This window comes from Chiloscyllium plagiosum, chromosome 10 (genome assembly GCF_004010195.1).
Source record: "Chiloscyllium plagiosum isolate BGI_BamShark_2017 chromosome 10, ASM401019v2, whole genome shotgun sequence".
Classification (NCBI taxonomy): Eukaryota; Metazoa; Chordata; class Chondrichthyes; order Orectolobiformes; family Hemiscylliidae; genus Chiloscyllium; species Chiloscyllium plagiosum.
This window is the reverse complement of record NC_057719.1, coordinates 19379064-19396207: the sequence shown is the minus strand read 5'-3', so window position 1 is coordinate 19396207 and position 17144 is coordinate 19379064. Positions and strand designations below refer to the sequence as shown.

Sequence of the window (17144 nt, the reverse complement as noted above, 5' to 3'; positions counted from 1 at the left end):
GTTTTGCCAACATTGAGAGAGATGTTATTATCATTGCACCATGTCACCAAACCTTCTATCTCCTTTCTATATCCTTTGGGGGCTTTAACATTGAGTATTATAGTGGAGGAGATGCAATTGTCTATCTTCACTGATTGCAGTCCATGGGTCAGGAAGCTTAGGATCCAGTTGCAGAGAGTGGAACTGAGACCTAAGTCATGGAATTTTGAGATCAGTCTAGAGGGAGTAATAGTGTTAAAGACGGAGCTGAGGTCAATGAGCAGGAGTCTGATATAGATGTTCTTTTTGTCCAGATGTTCCAAGGATGAGTGCAGGGCTGGGGAAATGGCATCCACTGTGGACCTATTACATCGGCAGGTAAAGAATAGGGGATTGAGGTAGGCTGGGAGACAAGAATTGATGTAGGCCATGACCATCCTTTTGAAGCACTTCACAATTATGGAGATCAGAGTCATTGGGCAGTAGTCATTAAGATTACATTCCCTACAGTGTGGAAACAGGACCTTCGGCCCAACAAGTCTACACCGACCCTCCGAAGAGTAGCCCACCTAGACCTATTTCCCTCTGGCTAATGCACCTAACACTACGGGCAATTTAGCATGGCCAATTCACCTAACCTGCACATCTTTGGACTGTGGGAGGAAACTGGAGTACCCAGCGGAAACCAATGCAGACACGGGGAGAATGTGCAAACTCCACACAGACAGTCGCCCAAGACTGGAATTGAACCCGGGTCCCTGGTGCTGTGAGGCTACAGTGCTAACCACTGAGCCACCATGCCGCCGTAAGGCATAGGTACAGGGTTACTGGTGGTCTTCTTAAAGCAGGTGTGGACTTCGACTTGTAGGAGGCAGAGGTTGAAGATGTCATTGAGTATCTCCACTAGCTGGTCTGCACAGATCTAAGTGCATAGCCAGGGACTTTATCTGCACCTGTCGCTTTCCTTGGGTTGACACACTGATCTGCAGCGGTGATGTTGATGAACATGTTCATCTAGGGCTGTCTGTGAAGGTAACACTGTGCTGCTGACATTCTGCTTGAACCGAACATAGAAAGCATTGAGTGCATCAGGGAGGGAGGTGTCTTTGTCCATTATCTTGCTCTGTTTCATTCTGTATCCTGTTATGTTGTTTAGGCCTTGCCACATGTTGCAGGAGTCAGTAAGATTGATTTGTACCTCTAACTTTGTCCGAGTACTACCTATTGGCATTTCTGATGGCTTTGCGGAGGTTATATCTGGATCTGTTCTGGGTCATTTGAAATGAATGCTGTGTGCCTGGTCTTTGACAAGGAGTGGATTTCCTGTTTCATCCAAGATTTCTGATAGCGGCACACTCAGATTGACTTCTTCAGCATGCAGTCTTCCACGTATTTGTTAATGAAGTCTGTAATGGTGGTGGTGTACTTGACTCGGTTTCCCACTGAGTACTTGAACATGATCCAGCCCACCGACTCCAAGCAGTCCCAGAGACACTCTTTCGCTGCCTCAGACCAGCATTGTATTTCTTTCTGTGAAGTGTCCTCCTGTTTCAGCTCTTGTTTGTGGGCTGGGAGGAACACAGTGCTGATTTTCCGAAGTTTGGGCGTGGGACGGAGCAGTTGCCATCTTGAATGGTTGTGTACCAGTGTTCCAGGATGTTCGGTCCTCCAGCTGGGCCAATGTGTTGGTGGTGTTTTGGCAGCACCCACTTGAGGTTAGCTTGGTTGAAGTCGCTGGCCATGATGAATAAAGCCTCAGGGAATTTCATCTCTGCAGTGTTTGTGGCGGTGAAAATTTCATCCTGAGCATTCTTCACATCCACCTGGAGTGGTATGTAGACTGCTGTCAGGATGGTGGAAGTGAACTCACGTGGGAGGTAATAGGGATGGCATTTTGCTGTGAGGTATTCTAGGTCCAGGGAGCAATGGCTTGTCAGAGTTGCCACATCTGAGGACCAGGAGGTGTTGATCAGGAAGCATACCCAAAGACATCATGCGGTTCACGTGATGTATGGAGAACCCCTCAGCTTGCAAGGCCCAGTCAGGTATGGCAGGAGTGAGCCAAGTCTCTGTGAAACAGATCACACAACAGTCTCAATTTGCACTTTGTGCAAACTCTACAGACAGTTGCCCAAGGCTGGAATCAAACCTGGATCCCTGGTGCTGTGGGGCTAAAGTGCTAACCACTGAGCCACTGTGCCACCCTATGGTATGTTATCAAACATCTCTGAAAATCCAAATATATTAGATCTTCTGCATCCCCTTTATCTATCCTGCTTCTTACCTCCACAAAGAATTCTTGCAAATTTGTCAGACATGATCTCCACTTGGTGAAGCCATGCTGAATCTGTTGATCTTATTATGTATATAGCGATTGAAGTCTCAGTTGCTGCTGAGTTGACGACATCATGGCACACACATCAATTTAATCCAAAGTACTGTGTATTTGCTGACCTGACCAATGGCCTTGCATAATGTGGGACTGCCGCAGAAATAGTTAAAGATATATTCAACTGATCAAGCACTACCAGTTGAACCCTAGTTAATAGTCTACTTCTAGGACTGTAAAGGAAGAATTCCATGTCTAACTAATTAAACCAATGTACAATTATAGTGGAGCAAAGCTGTCTTTTCATTTTTTTTCTGATCTCGTGAATTCACTTGGGGCTTTCTTTATTGGGTCAGCTTGATGTTTAACTGCTGGTAATATTCCAGCAGTCTTCGGGGAGGGCCACAAATCTAATTGTTCAGAGTTTAGGTTGCTTGGCAACTGCAAGTAGAGAAGTGTAATTACTTAAATTCAATAAGTCTTTTTTTGTGTGTAACAGAAAGGACAGTGGTGGTCGACTGGTGTGTTCATTAAGACATAGGGTACAGCTGTGAGGAAACCACTGCAAATTAAAACATGTGTAATGATAGCTGTGAGACTCAGTCTCTCATGAGGTCTGTATACAGCTGTACAAATCTGAAGAAGAACAAAATATAGTCGGGGCCATATTTTGCAGATAAACATTTAGCCACCTCAGTTTGACAGGCTGGGGTGTTTGTCATATCGGTAACACAATAAAGGAGATTGCAATCTTTTCTAACAGAAAAATATGGAGATTGCTGAAAGCACATGGTCTAATTTTCAATCAGTATTTTCGCTGCTGAACAACAAGACAATTTATTTTTAATACCATTTAATTTTCCTTTTTTCAATCCCTCCTCTAAAACATGTGTACTTCTTTCAAGCCAAGTTAATGTGGGCAAGCAAATTTTCAGTTGTGTGAACCTCAAAAAGCTATACCAGGGCAGACTGAGGAATATGCTCTCTGATTAATTCCCTTCTCACACTCTGTGCCTTGCCCTGAGGCACTACAAATCCAAAACTGTATCCAAGTCCATCAAATCTAAATAGCCACTCATAGCCCTTATTTTCAATACTATACAATTACAAGTAATTTGAGTTATCCTTGTGGGCAGAAAAAATGCATTGTTAAAAACATACCCACCTTAAAGAATAACTTTAGTATTTCATGTAAGGAAAATAGGTATCACAGGTAGTCTGCATGATGCTGAAATAGCCAAAGGCGAGAGAGCAGTACTGGATGCAATTGGTAACAAATCCAACCAGTGCAGAGTGGCAACTGACCAAAGCTAATATATTGTTGAACCCCATAGCCAAAGCCTTCAATTATAAGGTGGAGAAACTTGTAACCAAACTGCACTTACATTTTGAACACTGCCATCTCAAATAGAGCGAACAGGGTAGACCTTAGGATCTTTCTGGGTGGTTGACAACATATTGGAAGCTTTTAAGGATTTCCTCTGCTCCATATTAAAATCAGAAGGCTGGAACCATGAAGTCTTGTGAAACATCTCAGTAAAGGAACTTAGACCAATAGCACATGGACTGCAACAGTTAAAGAGGCAGCTCACCGCCACATTCTGAAGGGCAAATAGATGCAGGTAACAAATGCTGGCCAAGATAGCAGTGTCCATATTCCATGAATGAACATAAATAAAACACAGCTCCTTAAATAAATTGTAACACCAAGTTTTAACTCATTTGAAATTTAAACAGGATATGGAATGTTGAAACAAGCCAATGATCTAACATCAGGGACAGAAATTACCCCAGAAACTTGATTATCTAGGACTGTTGTATAGTTGTGGAAATGTACAACAATTACATAGTTTTGTGTAGCAATTTGACATGCACACCATTGAGACCCCAAGGCATGGAAATCCATTTGAATCACATTTAACATTGCTACAGATGTTTATAATTGATTCAGAGTAAGTACACTTTTGCATCAAAATTTATTATGCACTATCAGTCATTTCAATCCTTAAATTAAATCTGCTGTTGCTGGCTGTCTGCTACCTTGCCACTATTTAATCAAATGCAATATTTTAAAGAAATACTCCAGGATGATGCTGAAATTCAAAAGCATGTTGGACTGCACATATTTCACCACCTATTGATTTATCTGCATCACCGAAGAGATGTCAATAGCCCAGGCAGATCAAAAGAATATCATTCTTCAAAAGCCACATGCAGAAACACAACAAAATCTATGAAGGAACCTGTTATTGGGCAGTAAGGTTTGTTTGTGGTTCAAAAAATGTGATCTATATTTCTACAGCACGTCTTGTGTACAGAGAAATCTTTTGAATTATTTTGCAGAACCACATAAACAGCAAATTTTTTTTGATTACTCTTGAAGATATGGAAAATATTGTAACATTCGTCATTTGACTAGGCCAGTAAAATCAAATCTGTGTAAGGTAAGCTTCACTGTGAGATTTAAAATTTAAAGTGGCTCAAAGGGTGCTATGAAGTACTATCATTTAAATTGTTCATCTCACCAGAACACTTCAATTCTTCCACATTAAGACTCGCTCTCAGCACATAAGATATTCTAAATAAGTAGTGTCTAATGAGTACATAGCAAAGCACTTCAATAAGATAGATCAGTATTAATTGGGATGGATTTAACTGTAAAAGAATCAGTGAGGCTAATACTGTACATGATTCTTTATATGAAAATCGGACATTGTAAGTCAGTAATGGCATTTGTGCAGTTAATGTGATAGTCAAGGGGTGTGGTCCAGCCATTCAGGAGTTGAAAATAGCATTATGCCATTTGGCTCATTCAAATACCTTGAACAATGTGACGTTTCTGTAGCTTGTTCATGAGTACCAACTAGTCTTACCAGTAACGTATGTGTTTCCAGTATATGAAACCTTTAATAGTTTACAAACAGCAAAGCAACTTCTTTGATGTTGAAAATTACTTTTATAAATGCTAATAATCTGTTGCTTCAGGTTTTCATTTTTGTTGTAAATTTAAAAAGAAATATACAGGAATACAGAATATGGAATATATGGCAAAGAAACTTTATGGGCTGAATCTTTTTTTTTGGCTAAGTCCAAGTTCCTCAGATTTATTGCAGAGTTCCTTGCTGCAAGGTCTAGTGAGTTCTCTTGCCTTGTTTTACCAAACTCATCTTCCTAATTACCTACCACATCCCAACAGCATCTCTCACATCTCATTTCCATCCCATCTTACCTGGTGCCATTCCCACAACAACTCACCATTCAGTAGGCATCTACTTAACACCAACATCCCTTGCACCCATACCATCTTAAAAGCTCATTGTGCACATGGTAAAGCACTTTCAGGCTGTTAGATGCAGGTTCAGGTTTCTTGTTGAATGTTAGGGATATCAAGCTTGTTTGGTGAGTATTTAAGACTGAATATTAACGCAGCAAGTACTGCTTTTTACTTTTACTTTTTCATTCTATTTCTTTAGTTTCTTCTAACAATTTTTCCTTCTCTCACTTATTGTATTGGATTTGCTTTTGAATTCACTATCCTAACTGACAGTTCCTGATTAAGACTGTGCTACGTATTAATGATTTTTCAAATTGATTGATTCAGGAGATACTCAATTGTTTGCCCTGTTCACCTATGCCCCAGATCTCCAGAGAGGACACTGCTTTTTTGGATGGTTGGATATTAGGAATCTTCTGTACAACACCTCAATGAATGTCTGTAGGCAAGTAAAAGTCTAATGTATCATTTATTCATTGCTCAGAGCAAGATGTTTGGTGGCATTGGTTGTTCATTAAAAGTTAGTCATGACATGCAGAGAACTTCCTGATATACTTCAAACCCTTCCATGGGATCTTTAATGTCTACCTGACCAGGCAGGAATAATTTAGGTCACACTTATTATTTTAACAGTCTTTTTTTCCATGTGTTAAAGTTAATACAGTACCTGTGTCTGTGAGCAAAAATGACAGCTGGATGTTTCAGAAACAGGAGGAATGTAGGAACAAGAGTAAGCCACTCACCCCATCCAGCCACATAACTAGATTGTGGTTGATCTCAATATAAAGTTCCCATGCTGTCCCCCCAGTCCCTTTACAAGTCATTCTGCTGTTACGTACATTTCGTTAACACAAATTCGCTGTAACAAAATTGATGAACTGGGCACACTGTTTCTAAAGCGCAAACTTTTAAAGCATGTATTGGTTATAATGTGATTCCAGCACCATTGGTTTAAATGGTGCTGCTATCGTGTGATTTTCTTATAACACAAAATTACATGACAGCAGAACTACCACCTTACAGCAGAACCGACTGTATGTCTTCAGCAAACAGAAACTTATGAATTTCTACCTTGAACATGCTCAATGGTTGAACTTCCAAGCCCTCAGGGTAGAGATTTCCAAAGATTCACCAGTCTCTGTGTAAAGAAAATAGCCTTCACTTCAGTTCTAAATGACCCCTTTTTCTGAAGCTCTGCCCTCTGGTTGTAGATTCTCCAGCTAAGGGGAGCATCATACCTACATCCATCCTGTCATGCTCTATAAGAATCTTGCAAGTTTAAATGAGATCACCCCTTGTTCTTTAAAACTTGAAAGAACATAGGCCCCATTTCCTCAATCTCTGCTCATTAGATAATTAGATTAGATTCCCTACAGTATGGAAACATTCTCAGCATTATTCTGCTGAATCTCCATTGCACTCATTCTACGGCAAGCAAGGACTATTGTTGGATTATGTTTTAATATATAAGATTCATAAAGCATATTCTTCATATAACATAAGGGGATTCCTCAGTTTGCACTACATATCTTTACTTAACAAAGAATTTTTTTTGAGGTGAATACGAAAACAAAAACAAATGTTAGAAGTTAGCAGCATAGAAGTGGACCATTTGGTCCTTTGTGTCTGTACACTGCTAGATTAACCCAGAACTAATCTGGTCTGTTAATGTAGTCCTGTACCTCTATCTTCAAATATTTATCAGCTGTTCCCTTAAAAGGAACAAAGGTCTGTATCTCAACTACTGTCTGTGATGAACCACTTCATTTTTCAACAATTCTTTATGTAAAGGAACCTCTTCAATACACTAACCTCATTTTCTTAGTAACAGGAATTGATAAGCTATTATCTTTGGTTTCCCAAAATTTTAAAGTGGATTTTCTCTGGTAACGCAAAACTGTATTTGTTTAAGTCTTCCTTTAGCCAATTTGTACCTTGGCATCATCCTGGAGAATTAATATTTAGTTCTAGTTAACCCGTTTGAACATATTATGGTACACTCTATTGTAAATGAGACTTGGCGCTGGACATTCTGGCACAGAGGTAGGGCACTACCATTGTGCTATAGACCCCAACATACTTTTTTTAATCATCTTTGAATCAACGATCCACACAGTTTATATCAGACTACCAAGGCAGCTGGGATTTAAAACACCAGGCCCAGGAGGTCCTGAAGAAGGGCTAATGCCCGAAACATCGATTCTCCTGTTCCCTAGATGTTGCCTGACCTGCTGCGCTTTTCCAGCAACACATTTCCATCTCCTGGCCCAGGGTCTAATAATTTTCAAGTAACTTGCTCAGACATGGTATGACACATCGCCAGGGTGAGTTGACCTTGAACCCAGGCCCCCAAGCTCAGAGATAGAGATGCTACCACTGCACAAAACCCTACCTTGACTGTAAAAAGGTACCTCAGTTGATAGACCCCAGCTGGAGTGCACAAAAGTGCCTGTCAGTTAAGAAAATGAATGGTTTGCCATTCAGCGTTTATGACAAAACAGTTTGTGTCCAATTGGTATCTCTTGAAATGTGCCCAGCACGATTCCAATGCTGTGAGAAGAGATGCAATTGGCAGAAAGAAGAGATTTAATACAACAGTAACTTCTTCAAAGGCCATATCATATTTTATAGGCATCTTTATCTTTGCAGCTCATTAGGAATTTTACCAATATGCTGTGAGCTATTTCAATTTTGGCAAAGCTTTCATCACATAATTAGTCTCACTCTCTCCTTTATCCGGGTGGCATAAAGATATTGTTATTCAAGCCACTGTGAAGACAAGTATGCTGAGTGAATTTGCAAAAGTAATAGTTCACCTAAAGCAGTTACTCGCTGACCAACCCTTGCCTACTTACTGTCTCACCCATTGGTTCCTTGTCCAAATCCAGTCTGACCAATGAATGATTTAGTCTCAGTGCGAGAGATAGGGCCATCAGACCTCCAGTCCTAATTCTATTCCTTCGTAGATCCAGTCTTAGAATCCCAGCACTCTCCACTATAAACTCAGCAGTGGCTACTGCACCTAGATATTGATAAAAAGAAAAATTAATGCAACTCATTCCCTATGAATAGACTTAGAATAGATTCAAAAAACCATAAATGATGAAAATCTGAAGTAAAATAAGAAAAGGCTAGAGATATACAACAGGTCGGAAAGCATATCTTAAGAAAGCAGGAGACAGTCAATATTCTTGGTATAAAACCTTTTTTTCTGCAATATGTCTCACCTGAGACATGAATAATCTAGTGCTTTCTTAGTATATTAGCCTTATTTGCTGAGTATCTCCAGTGTTTCCTATTTTTTTTATCTCCTACAGGTCTCATTGCAGAGCTCATTGCAAATGACTCAACATGCTTATATGAAGTTCCTCTGTCCAGTATGTTAAATAAAGCACTTAACCATTCATTTTAATCTAGGTAAAGCTGCACTTGCAATAATGAATAGAGTGAGTTAAAATGAACATGTTACCAAATCATGTGGAACAATTTCGTAAAACCTACGCATACTGCTTGTTTGAAAGTTAAGATTAAGTCAGACTGATAATGGGCTACAATACTTGTTTCTAGATGTAAGGTTCCAACATTAGGACTGGACAATTTCAGTTTTTCTGCAGTATTCCAAGGTGAAGCAACTTGATTCTAAACAGCACATCACCTATTGAACCATGTGTGGACAGATAATGTTTAAACAAACAGGTTTACACTTCAGGTGACATTAGTAATCAAACCCACTACAAACTGGCCAGAAAGCAAAACTTCCTTCTAGCTGCAGGGCCACTTGTCCGTACAGCCGCATGAATGTTCCTTTGCAAGTCATCTCTTTTATTTTATTAAGCATATGGGGGCCAAGCAAATAAAATGTAAAGAACCCATGCAATTCAATGCATCTGCCGCACAACGTGAAAAACTTAAATTATAGGGCAGATTGGAGTCAGGATATAGCTTGTTCACACATCCTGACTAATTTATCAGTGGTCAGATGTTTCTAGTCCAAAACTCATATCTTCAAACTTTTCATCAAAAAAGAGTATAAATATTTATACTAAGCATTTGTAAATAAGTGTGTTGCTCTTTCAACAGATTTTGGCCAGAATTATGTACAACATAGACTAATATATCATAGACCCAGAGAAATTAGGCAATGGGCTGAATCTTACAGTTTTTTGGCTTTTTGCGAATCATGTTGATTGGGTGGAGTGAATCTTGCAGCAAAGCTCAATGCATTTTCTCTCCTTATTTTATCAAACACGCTGCCATAATTTCCATTTTCGCCTCATGGCACATACGGCATTTGATTTCCGCCTGCTCTTTCTGCATGCCATCCCCAGAGCATCTCCACCTTTCACTGGAGATTGGAGAATTGAGTATCATGACTGGTGCTCACGCCACATTTAAATGGCTGTTACTAAGCACTGTTAGACCAGAGCCACCCTCCATTGACTTTTCCTCCAAACATGGCAAATGGGGAAATCGGCACTCTACTTTTCATGCAATATCCTGGAGCTCCTACTGGATGGAATGGTGCATGAGATGAGATTTTCTCTCCCCTACCGGGAGCAGCATTAAAGGGCATGACACCAGTCCATGCCATCCTGGTCTGAAGTTGCCACCTAGGTTAGACCAGCCATCAGCACTGTTGAAAGAAGTCAATGTCCATCACAAGTGCCATCTTCTTTTCTTCGATACCTCATGTTCACTCAATATCTACTACTGGATCCACCTCCAACGAAGGTTCATGTATGACCACTCTCATTAATGCATGTAACATCTTCCCCTACTCACTCTCACCCACCACAATCTGCAACACCACTAACACTGCATGCCCTCTGCGTGGCCTACACACTCATTCACTCACTCAGGAAACCTCCCGACCAGCACCAACTTCAATAGCTGTGCCATGCACTTTCAATTTACATAATTCTTGTATCTCTCTCACACTCTCTCATTCCAAGAGAAAAATAGTTCATAATAGGGCAGAAATAGTCAGCATGGGTGATGTGGTGCAGGTCATTCAGCTCCTCACCACTTGTTCAGAAGATGATCCTGACTCTGATCATTTCAAGCAGGGCCTGTACTGGTATTGGAGGTTGCTCTTGACTTATTGTGTTGGGTTCCCCTGAGTAGAGGTTACCCACCTTGACTGGAATGAGTCCTGCTGACAACTGTGGCAAGCTTCTTGCCTTGTGTCTGCGCTAAATGGCAAGATAGTCATAATATGTTCCTGGTATCTCTGGGTGGGGGGCAATGGTGGGGGGTGGGGAGGAGGGGGGAACAAACAGGATGCCACAAGCATCCAGGTAAACGCAGAGCTATGATGAGTGAAGAGCCTAAAGATGCATTTTGGTCCCCTGCATTAACTGGGTGTGAATCTGAACACACAATGTTGATTGCAACAGCATTATGATGGTAGTTGTTGGTCCAACCCAATTGCACCATTGAAGTATTAAAGATTCCTGTAAATGGATTAGACATATTATGGTTCATAGAGATTGGAATCTAACTTGGATGTACGTGGACGTGGCATGCATATGGCCAGTGTCCGTGGAGTGAGTACCGAGATGTTGGTGCCTGGTGTCCAATGTAGAGCTCTTTTGGAGGAAGTGGCGAGTTGAACCTGCCAAAAACCTGCTCTGGTTTTCCTAGTGGCTAGTTTGTATGGTAAGTTTGGTAAGTTCAACCGAGAACTTACCAATGCCTAGTAAGAATCTTGTATCATGATACGATGAAATGATCTCTACATCTAGATGGATCTTACCAAATATGTTGCCTGAATCTACTACATATCTCACCACTGTTGAGCGCCTGATAAAATTCTGCTCCAACATCTAGACTATTTTCATACATTGAGGTGTAGGTAAGACTGCTGGATTCTTCTAGACCTATATTTGACTCCATTTAAAATTCAACAGGAACATAGTGGCTCAGATTTTGCAGCAAGTGGCAAATGAAGCGGGGTCCTGACTGGCCTCAAAGAAAGCTAGACTGACAGATCTGGTGATCTCTGTGGTGGGAACTTTAATGATGTGCAGTTGACATTAATGTAACCTACTGAGGATTCTCAGTGTTGAATTGTACTTCACTCCTTGCAACCCAGGAGCATCAGTCAAGTCTCTGTGCATCACCCCAACGCAACCCTGGAGATGTGAGAGACCAGGAGAAAAGCAGTGCCACAGCTTTGTCAAAATGTCTCCCACAAGATTCTCCTGAAGGTTGTTCATGTGAGAAACCAAGTTCTTTTCCCTGCAGCTGGCAATAAGAGGTCACCCCGACTGATGAAAGCAACCTGGACAGAGGTGGTTACAGACGTCAGCACCTGGGGTTGGCTCAAATGGGCTTGGCTCCAATGCCACAAGAGGATGAAAGATCTGTGCTCTGCTAGGGTACATGCCATTGACTACTCAATGCTTCAAACTCCTGTGAATGTGAATTAGAATTGTAAGGTTGCCACGTCAGAGGACTGTCTCACAGGATATTGGGTGCCACCAGATGCCTCTTGTGAAATCAATGTCTGTCAGTTTATTGCAGCTACCAATGGACCATAGTAGTACTGCCTCTCGCACGTCTGCCAGAGTTTATACTCAAGACATAAAAGGAGTTCCAACACTCTGGAGCTCACACACCATCAGGGCACTGAATTTCCCTCATAACAAGGAGACCATATACATTTGATAGCTTTTCACTGAAGGCTTATGTTGAACAATGTAATACAAGGTGGCTTTTTGAATCAAGCTGAGTCAGTCCACTTGCCTGCCCTAGTCGGTTTGCTGACGGTGCTTGGGTAGACTTGTTAGGCAAGTTGGACATCACCCCCACTATCATCTTAACAACAATAACAAGCCAGTCAATATATGATTGAGACTTCTCATGAATTGATCAGCATACAGAGGCTTCATCGTTGTTTTCAGGGCCAGACCTTTCATTCAGCAATAGTTATTCTTAAAAAGCTTGTTACACCTAAGGAAACAAAGATTTCATTTTTTTTAACACTGATATTCTCATCATGTTAGTTGATTTCACTGAATGCTGGCTCAGGGATTGACAGGGAGGGTTTGGGGAGCTGGGGGTGGTAGTGGTGGGGTCATTGTGGGGGTGTCATGGTGAACAGCCAGTGGCTAACAATGAATAGCAGATTGAAACTTCAGGATTCTTGTGTTAATGTGAGTTTGTGCTAAATCCTTAAGTTCAAGTCACATTTGGGGGATACTGATGGCATGCACTGACAGATCATGATCAATGTAACATTTCAAGATATTACCTTCACAAGTTATTGCTGTTGACACCAGCCCTAGACGAATGACTGATCGATTAGCTATCAATGCTTCTTTAAGTCTATGGATTCCTTCATTGTTCAATGGATTATGACCTAAATTCAGTGTCTCCAGACAAGTTAATTTAGGCTGAAAGGAAAACAATGAAGAGTATTAAAACTGTGCCATACTTTCTATCGGACACAAGTGCTAATGATAAAGTCAGATCTATGGTCTTCATTGGTATGAAAGTACTCAGCAGGTCAGGTAGTGTTAAAAAGTATTGCTGTTGCTTTGGGCTACATCATAACTGTGAGAAAAATGTCTTAAACATTAATTCTGCAAAGTGTTCTGACAGTTTCTGCCTTTGGGAGCTGCCAAACTGTTTACATAGCTCACTGACAGCACTTAATGGTAGAAATCAGGTACTGCACTAGTTCGTCACTGAATCGACCAGTAAAGTGAAAATTTCAAAAACTCTGCTTTAGCCCAGGAGGGAAATCTCTGACTCCTGTCCATATAACGAGGAGGGAGGGAGCAAGGGGGAACAAACAGTCAGCAAAACCTTGAAGTCCAGAAAAATCCTATACGTGCACAGTTGGAAGTTTACAAGTTTTGTTTAAAATCCATATTGCAAACTACAGCGGAAGAGTGCGGTGAGAATGAGATTTACCCAGTGCCTCAGGCTGGGAATCACTTCTGCACAAACAAGCTTATGAAACATGTAACATCAGGTAAAGACCTCACTACAGGAGACAACACTTCAGTTATTATTGTCTCAACACGAACAAAACAACTCTGCTTACAGCATATAACAAACAACAAAATCAAACCTCCCTCTGAGTACACTGTAGTTCTGTTATGCCAATTCGCCCCCTCTTACTGTCAGGCCTGGCAACTCCTCCCAGCTATCTTTTTCATGTCATCCGGGCTGTTTTGACACAAACACCCAAATATCATTTGAAGGATTCAGTTCAAAACCAAATTACTTTGTGAATTAAAAAGGTGTGAACGCAAGATGTATTCATCTGAAATACATGCTTGACATTTTAGTGGAGGCAGTGGCTCATTTAAAATAAATCTTTTACTCAACCCCCAATTCTCCTATTTTCTTCTCCTGAAGGCGGGTACAGTTTCATATACATTTTATAAATATAATATATATATTCAAGCGGGGGTATAGTTTCCCAGGTGCCAGTTGTCTCCATTAACACCATAATTTAAAGCTAAAGTCGGTCTGGAGCATCTGTGCGGAGAGTAAAACAAAGATCCAATGGCTCTTCTTTGGAACCTGAACATTGGTCTTGAAATGTTAACTCTGTTTCCCTTTCCACAGATGCTGTGAGACCTGTTCAATTTCTCTTCCACCTTCAGCCTCTGTTACCTCAGCCAGGTCATGCTTGAGCATGGATAACAAATGGTAGAGATCAACAGTGGAGGACAACACCACTGAGCACAATCTTCTCCTCAGTCAATGTCTATACATTAAGGCTTCTCTGTCAGGTACACTGGATAGCAAGTAAGACATTTTCCTATTTTCACTCCCTAATGCAGTCATGTTATTCTTTAAACCACTAACACAACTTATATCAACCAGTTCATGAAGGATAACAGAAGTCACCCTCAACATCCTTATCCATGTAAATCACTACACCATGAACTCACTGATCACGATCTCTAACCATAGTTCTTATACTTTGGTGAATGTGGAACTAATGAAGACACCTTCTGTCCATAACAATAGCTAGCTTGGTCCATTATTGCTTGTATTATCCGCTGAGCAAAGGCTTACATTTAAATAATACCTTTCATGAGCATATTTAATGAATGAAACACTTTTGAACTGTAGCCACTGTTCTGATGTAAGGAACAGAGCAGCTCATTTACACACCTTGAGCCCCCACAATTGGCAAATGTGATAATGTTTTAGTGATATAGTTGGGGGATATATATTGGCTAATACAGCTTATATCAACCAATTCATGATTGATTGATTAGCTCAGCTGGTTTGTGATGCAGCATGAAGGCAAGGTGTAAGTTCAATTCCAGCACTAAGTGAGGTTACCACGAAGGACTCTCCTTCTCAACCTTGCCCCTTGCCTGAAGTGTGGTGACCCTCAGCTTAAACTACCACCAATCACCTCTCTCTAATGAAGGAGCAGCCCTATGTGATGATGGTGAGTTTATGTTTATATATTGGGAGGAAAGTGAGTGTTGTTTCCCTCTCCTTTTTCAAAATAGTACATAGGAATATATAACATTTGCCCGAGCAGGCAGTGGAGCTTTGCTTGGACTTTTCATCTGAAAGACCACACCAACAAAGCAGCATGTATCAGTACTCCATTGAACACTGTGCCTACATTCTTTGCTTGAGTTTCTCGAGTAGGATTTAAACACACTAGCCTCTAATTCAGAGATGAGTGAGCTACCAACTGAGTCACAGCTGATAACATTTCACACATTATCTTGTACTATCTTCCAGACTGCTGGCACAGAGCTTCAGGTACTGGGAATACTGTGCTTGTTTTGTGAGTAATGTGATTCCTTAGCCATTGAGGGGGCCATAACCTTTATCTGGAGTTGTCTTATCATGTGAAACTTTGGTTTGAGAATATTGAAGTGTTAAAAGTAATCCTGCCAGTTTGTTTCCCATGGCCAAATTCAAGAAAAACTTTGGAAAATCCCTTCGTCTACCACACACCAATGTAACAAACATGAAAATACACTAGCAAAAGGTAAATAACCAATGTGAAACCTACATACCACAATGTCCTTCTCGCTCAGTAACTCTTAAGGAGAACTATTTCAGACGGAATGCAGCTTACATTATTTTCTTTACAGCCTGGCTATTTAGAAGTTTGTTTAGATGATATAATGATACATTAGCACAGTGTTTTTGTTTTCTTTAGGGAGGGGGAGAAGGGTAAACCAGACTTTTCTGTCTTGGGCATTAATTGGAAAAAAGAGGTTTTGAATAATTATTTTTGTGCACTAAATTACCACTCTAGAACTAATTACAGGCATCTAATTTGCATTAAACTGGTACATGTGGAATATTTTGCTTTTGCGAGCAACGTTTAGTCAGATTTACAGCCTGTTTTGAGTGCTTAACTTCTGAAAGCTGGGCTGGAGATTCAGAAATTTAGCTGGAATCGGAAGACTAGAAACAATCAAATAGTTACTGATTCAAAACATTCCAACATTTACGTTATATATGCCAGGGGAAGACGTTGGACTTTATCATAGCTCCTGCTGAATGACACAGTATTTATTTTAGTCACATAACCCCCTTCAAGGCTTAAAACCTCATTTCCTCCTGTTATATCCTTGGGGCAATTTTAGCAGTCCTTAGTACCAGCAGGTGCCCTCGCCCGCCTGTGGTGGAGACTCATAAAACCATCCCTTCCACTATAAACAGAGCGTGCTTGATGAAATATATCAAAAAGAAACTGCAAATGCTGGAAATTAAAATGAAACCAGAAAATTCTGGAAACACAACGCAGAACCATCAGCACTCTGTTAACATTCCGGACATAGTGTCTTCTCAGGATGCTTATCTGTCATATCAACACAATATCAGTCCAAAGTTACTGGAGTCTACACACCCAATTATTGAACATTTCCCCTCATCCTTCAGTTTTATTATCTGAAAAGTGTGAGCTGGTGGTAATGCAATGAGAACAACGGGTCTTCATGGGCCTTGGTGGATGGTGGATTCAATGTCTATCTCCATAAACAATGAGAATTTTTTTTTAATTGCCTGATGGAGGAAGATGATGAAGTCAAGTCAAATGAAGTCCAGAAAGAGAGAAAAAGAAATGAAAGACAAGATTGAGAAAGATGGAAAGGAAGATGGAAAGAAACATCGAAAATAAGAGCAAGAGAAGGCCATTCAGCTCTTTGAGCCTGTTCCACCATTCAATATGATGATGGCTGATCATCCATCTCAGTACCCTGTTCACACTTTCTTCCCATACTCTTTGATCTCTTTAGCCTTAAGCACAAAATCTAACTCCTTCTTGAAAATATTCAATATTTTGGCTTCAACTATGTTTTGTGAGGGAGAGTTTCTGAGGATTACCATTCTCTTGGTGAAGAGTAAGTAATTTTAAAAAAAACACATATTTTAAATTTCAATAATCTCTGGAAAAAATTGGGATCTGTTAGCATGAGATCCCACAGTTCAAATGATTCCCAATTTACATGTATAGGTAGACTGGTATTGCTGGAACCTAAATCACCTCATCAGAAAGGTTCTTACATTGCTAAGTACTAATCTTAACTTTCTGCAATGGGTTTAACGGGCCATTAAGTC

At 40.5% G+C, this 17144-nt stretch overlaps 1 protein-coding gene across 1 annotated transcript in view; it reads right to left on the bottom strand.

Annotated features, from left to right (window-relative positions):
• Positions 1-17144, bottom strand: part of si:dkey-288a3.2 (protein phosphatase 1 regulatory subunit 37) — a 239235-nt gene that overhangs the window by 123127 nt on the left and 98964 nt on the right. Inside the window, exons 10-11 of the mRNA XM_043697155.1 lie at positions 12838-12979; positions 8438-8604 (exon numbers count right to left, since the gene is read on the bottom strand). Coding sequence (XP_043553090.1) covers positions 8438-8604; positions 12838-12979 — 309 coding nt within the window. The remainder of the gene's footprint in view (positions 1-8437; positions 8605-12837; positions 12980-17144) is intronic.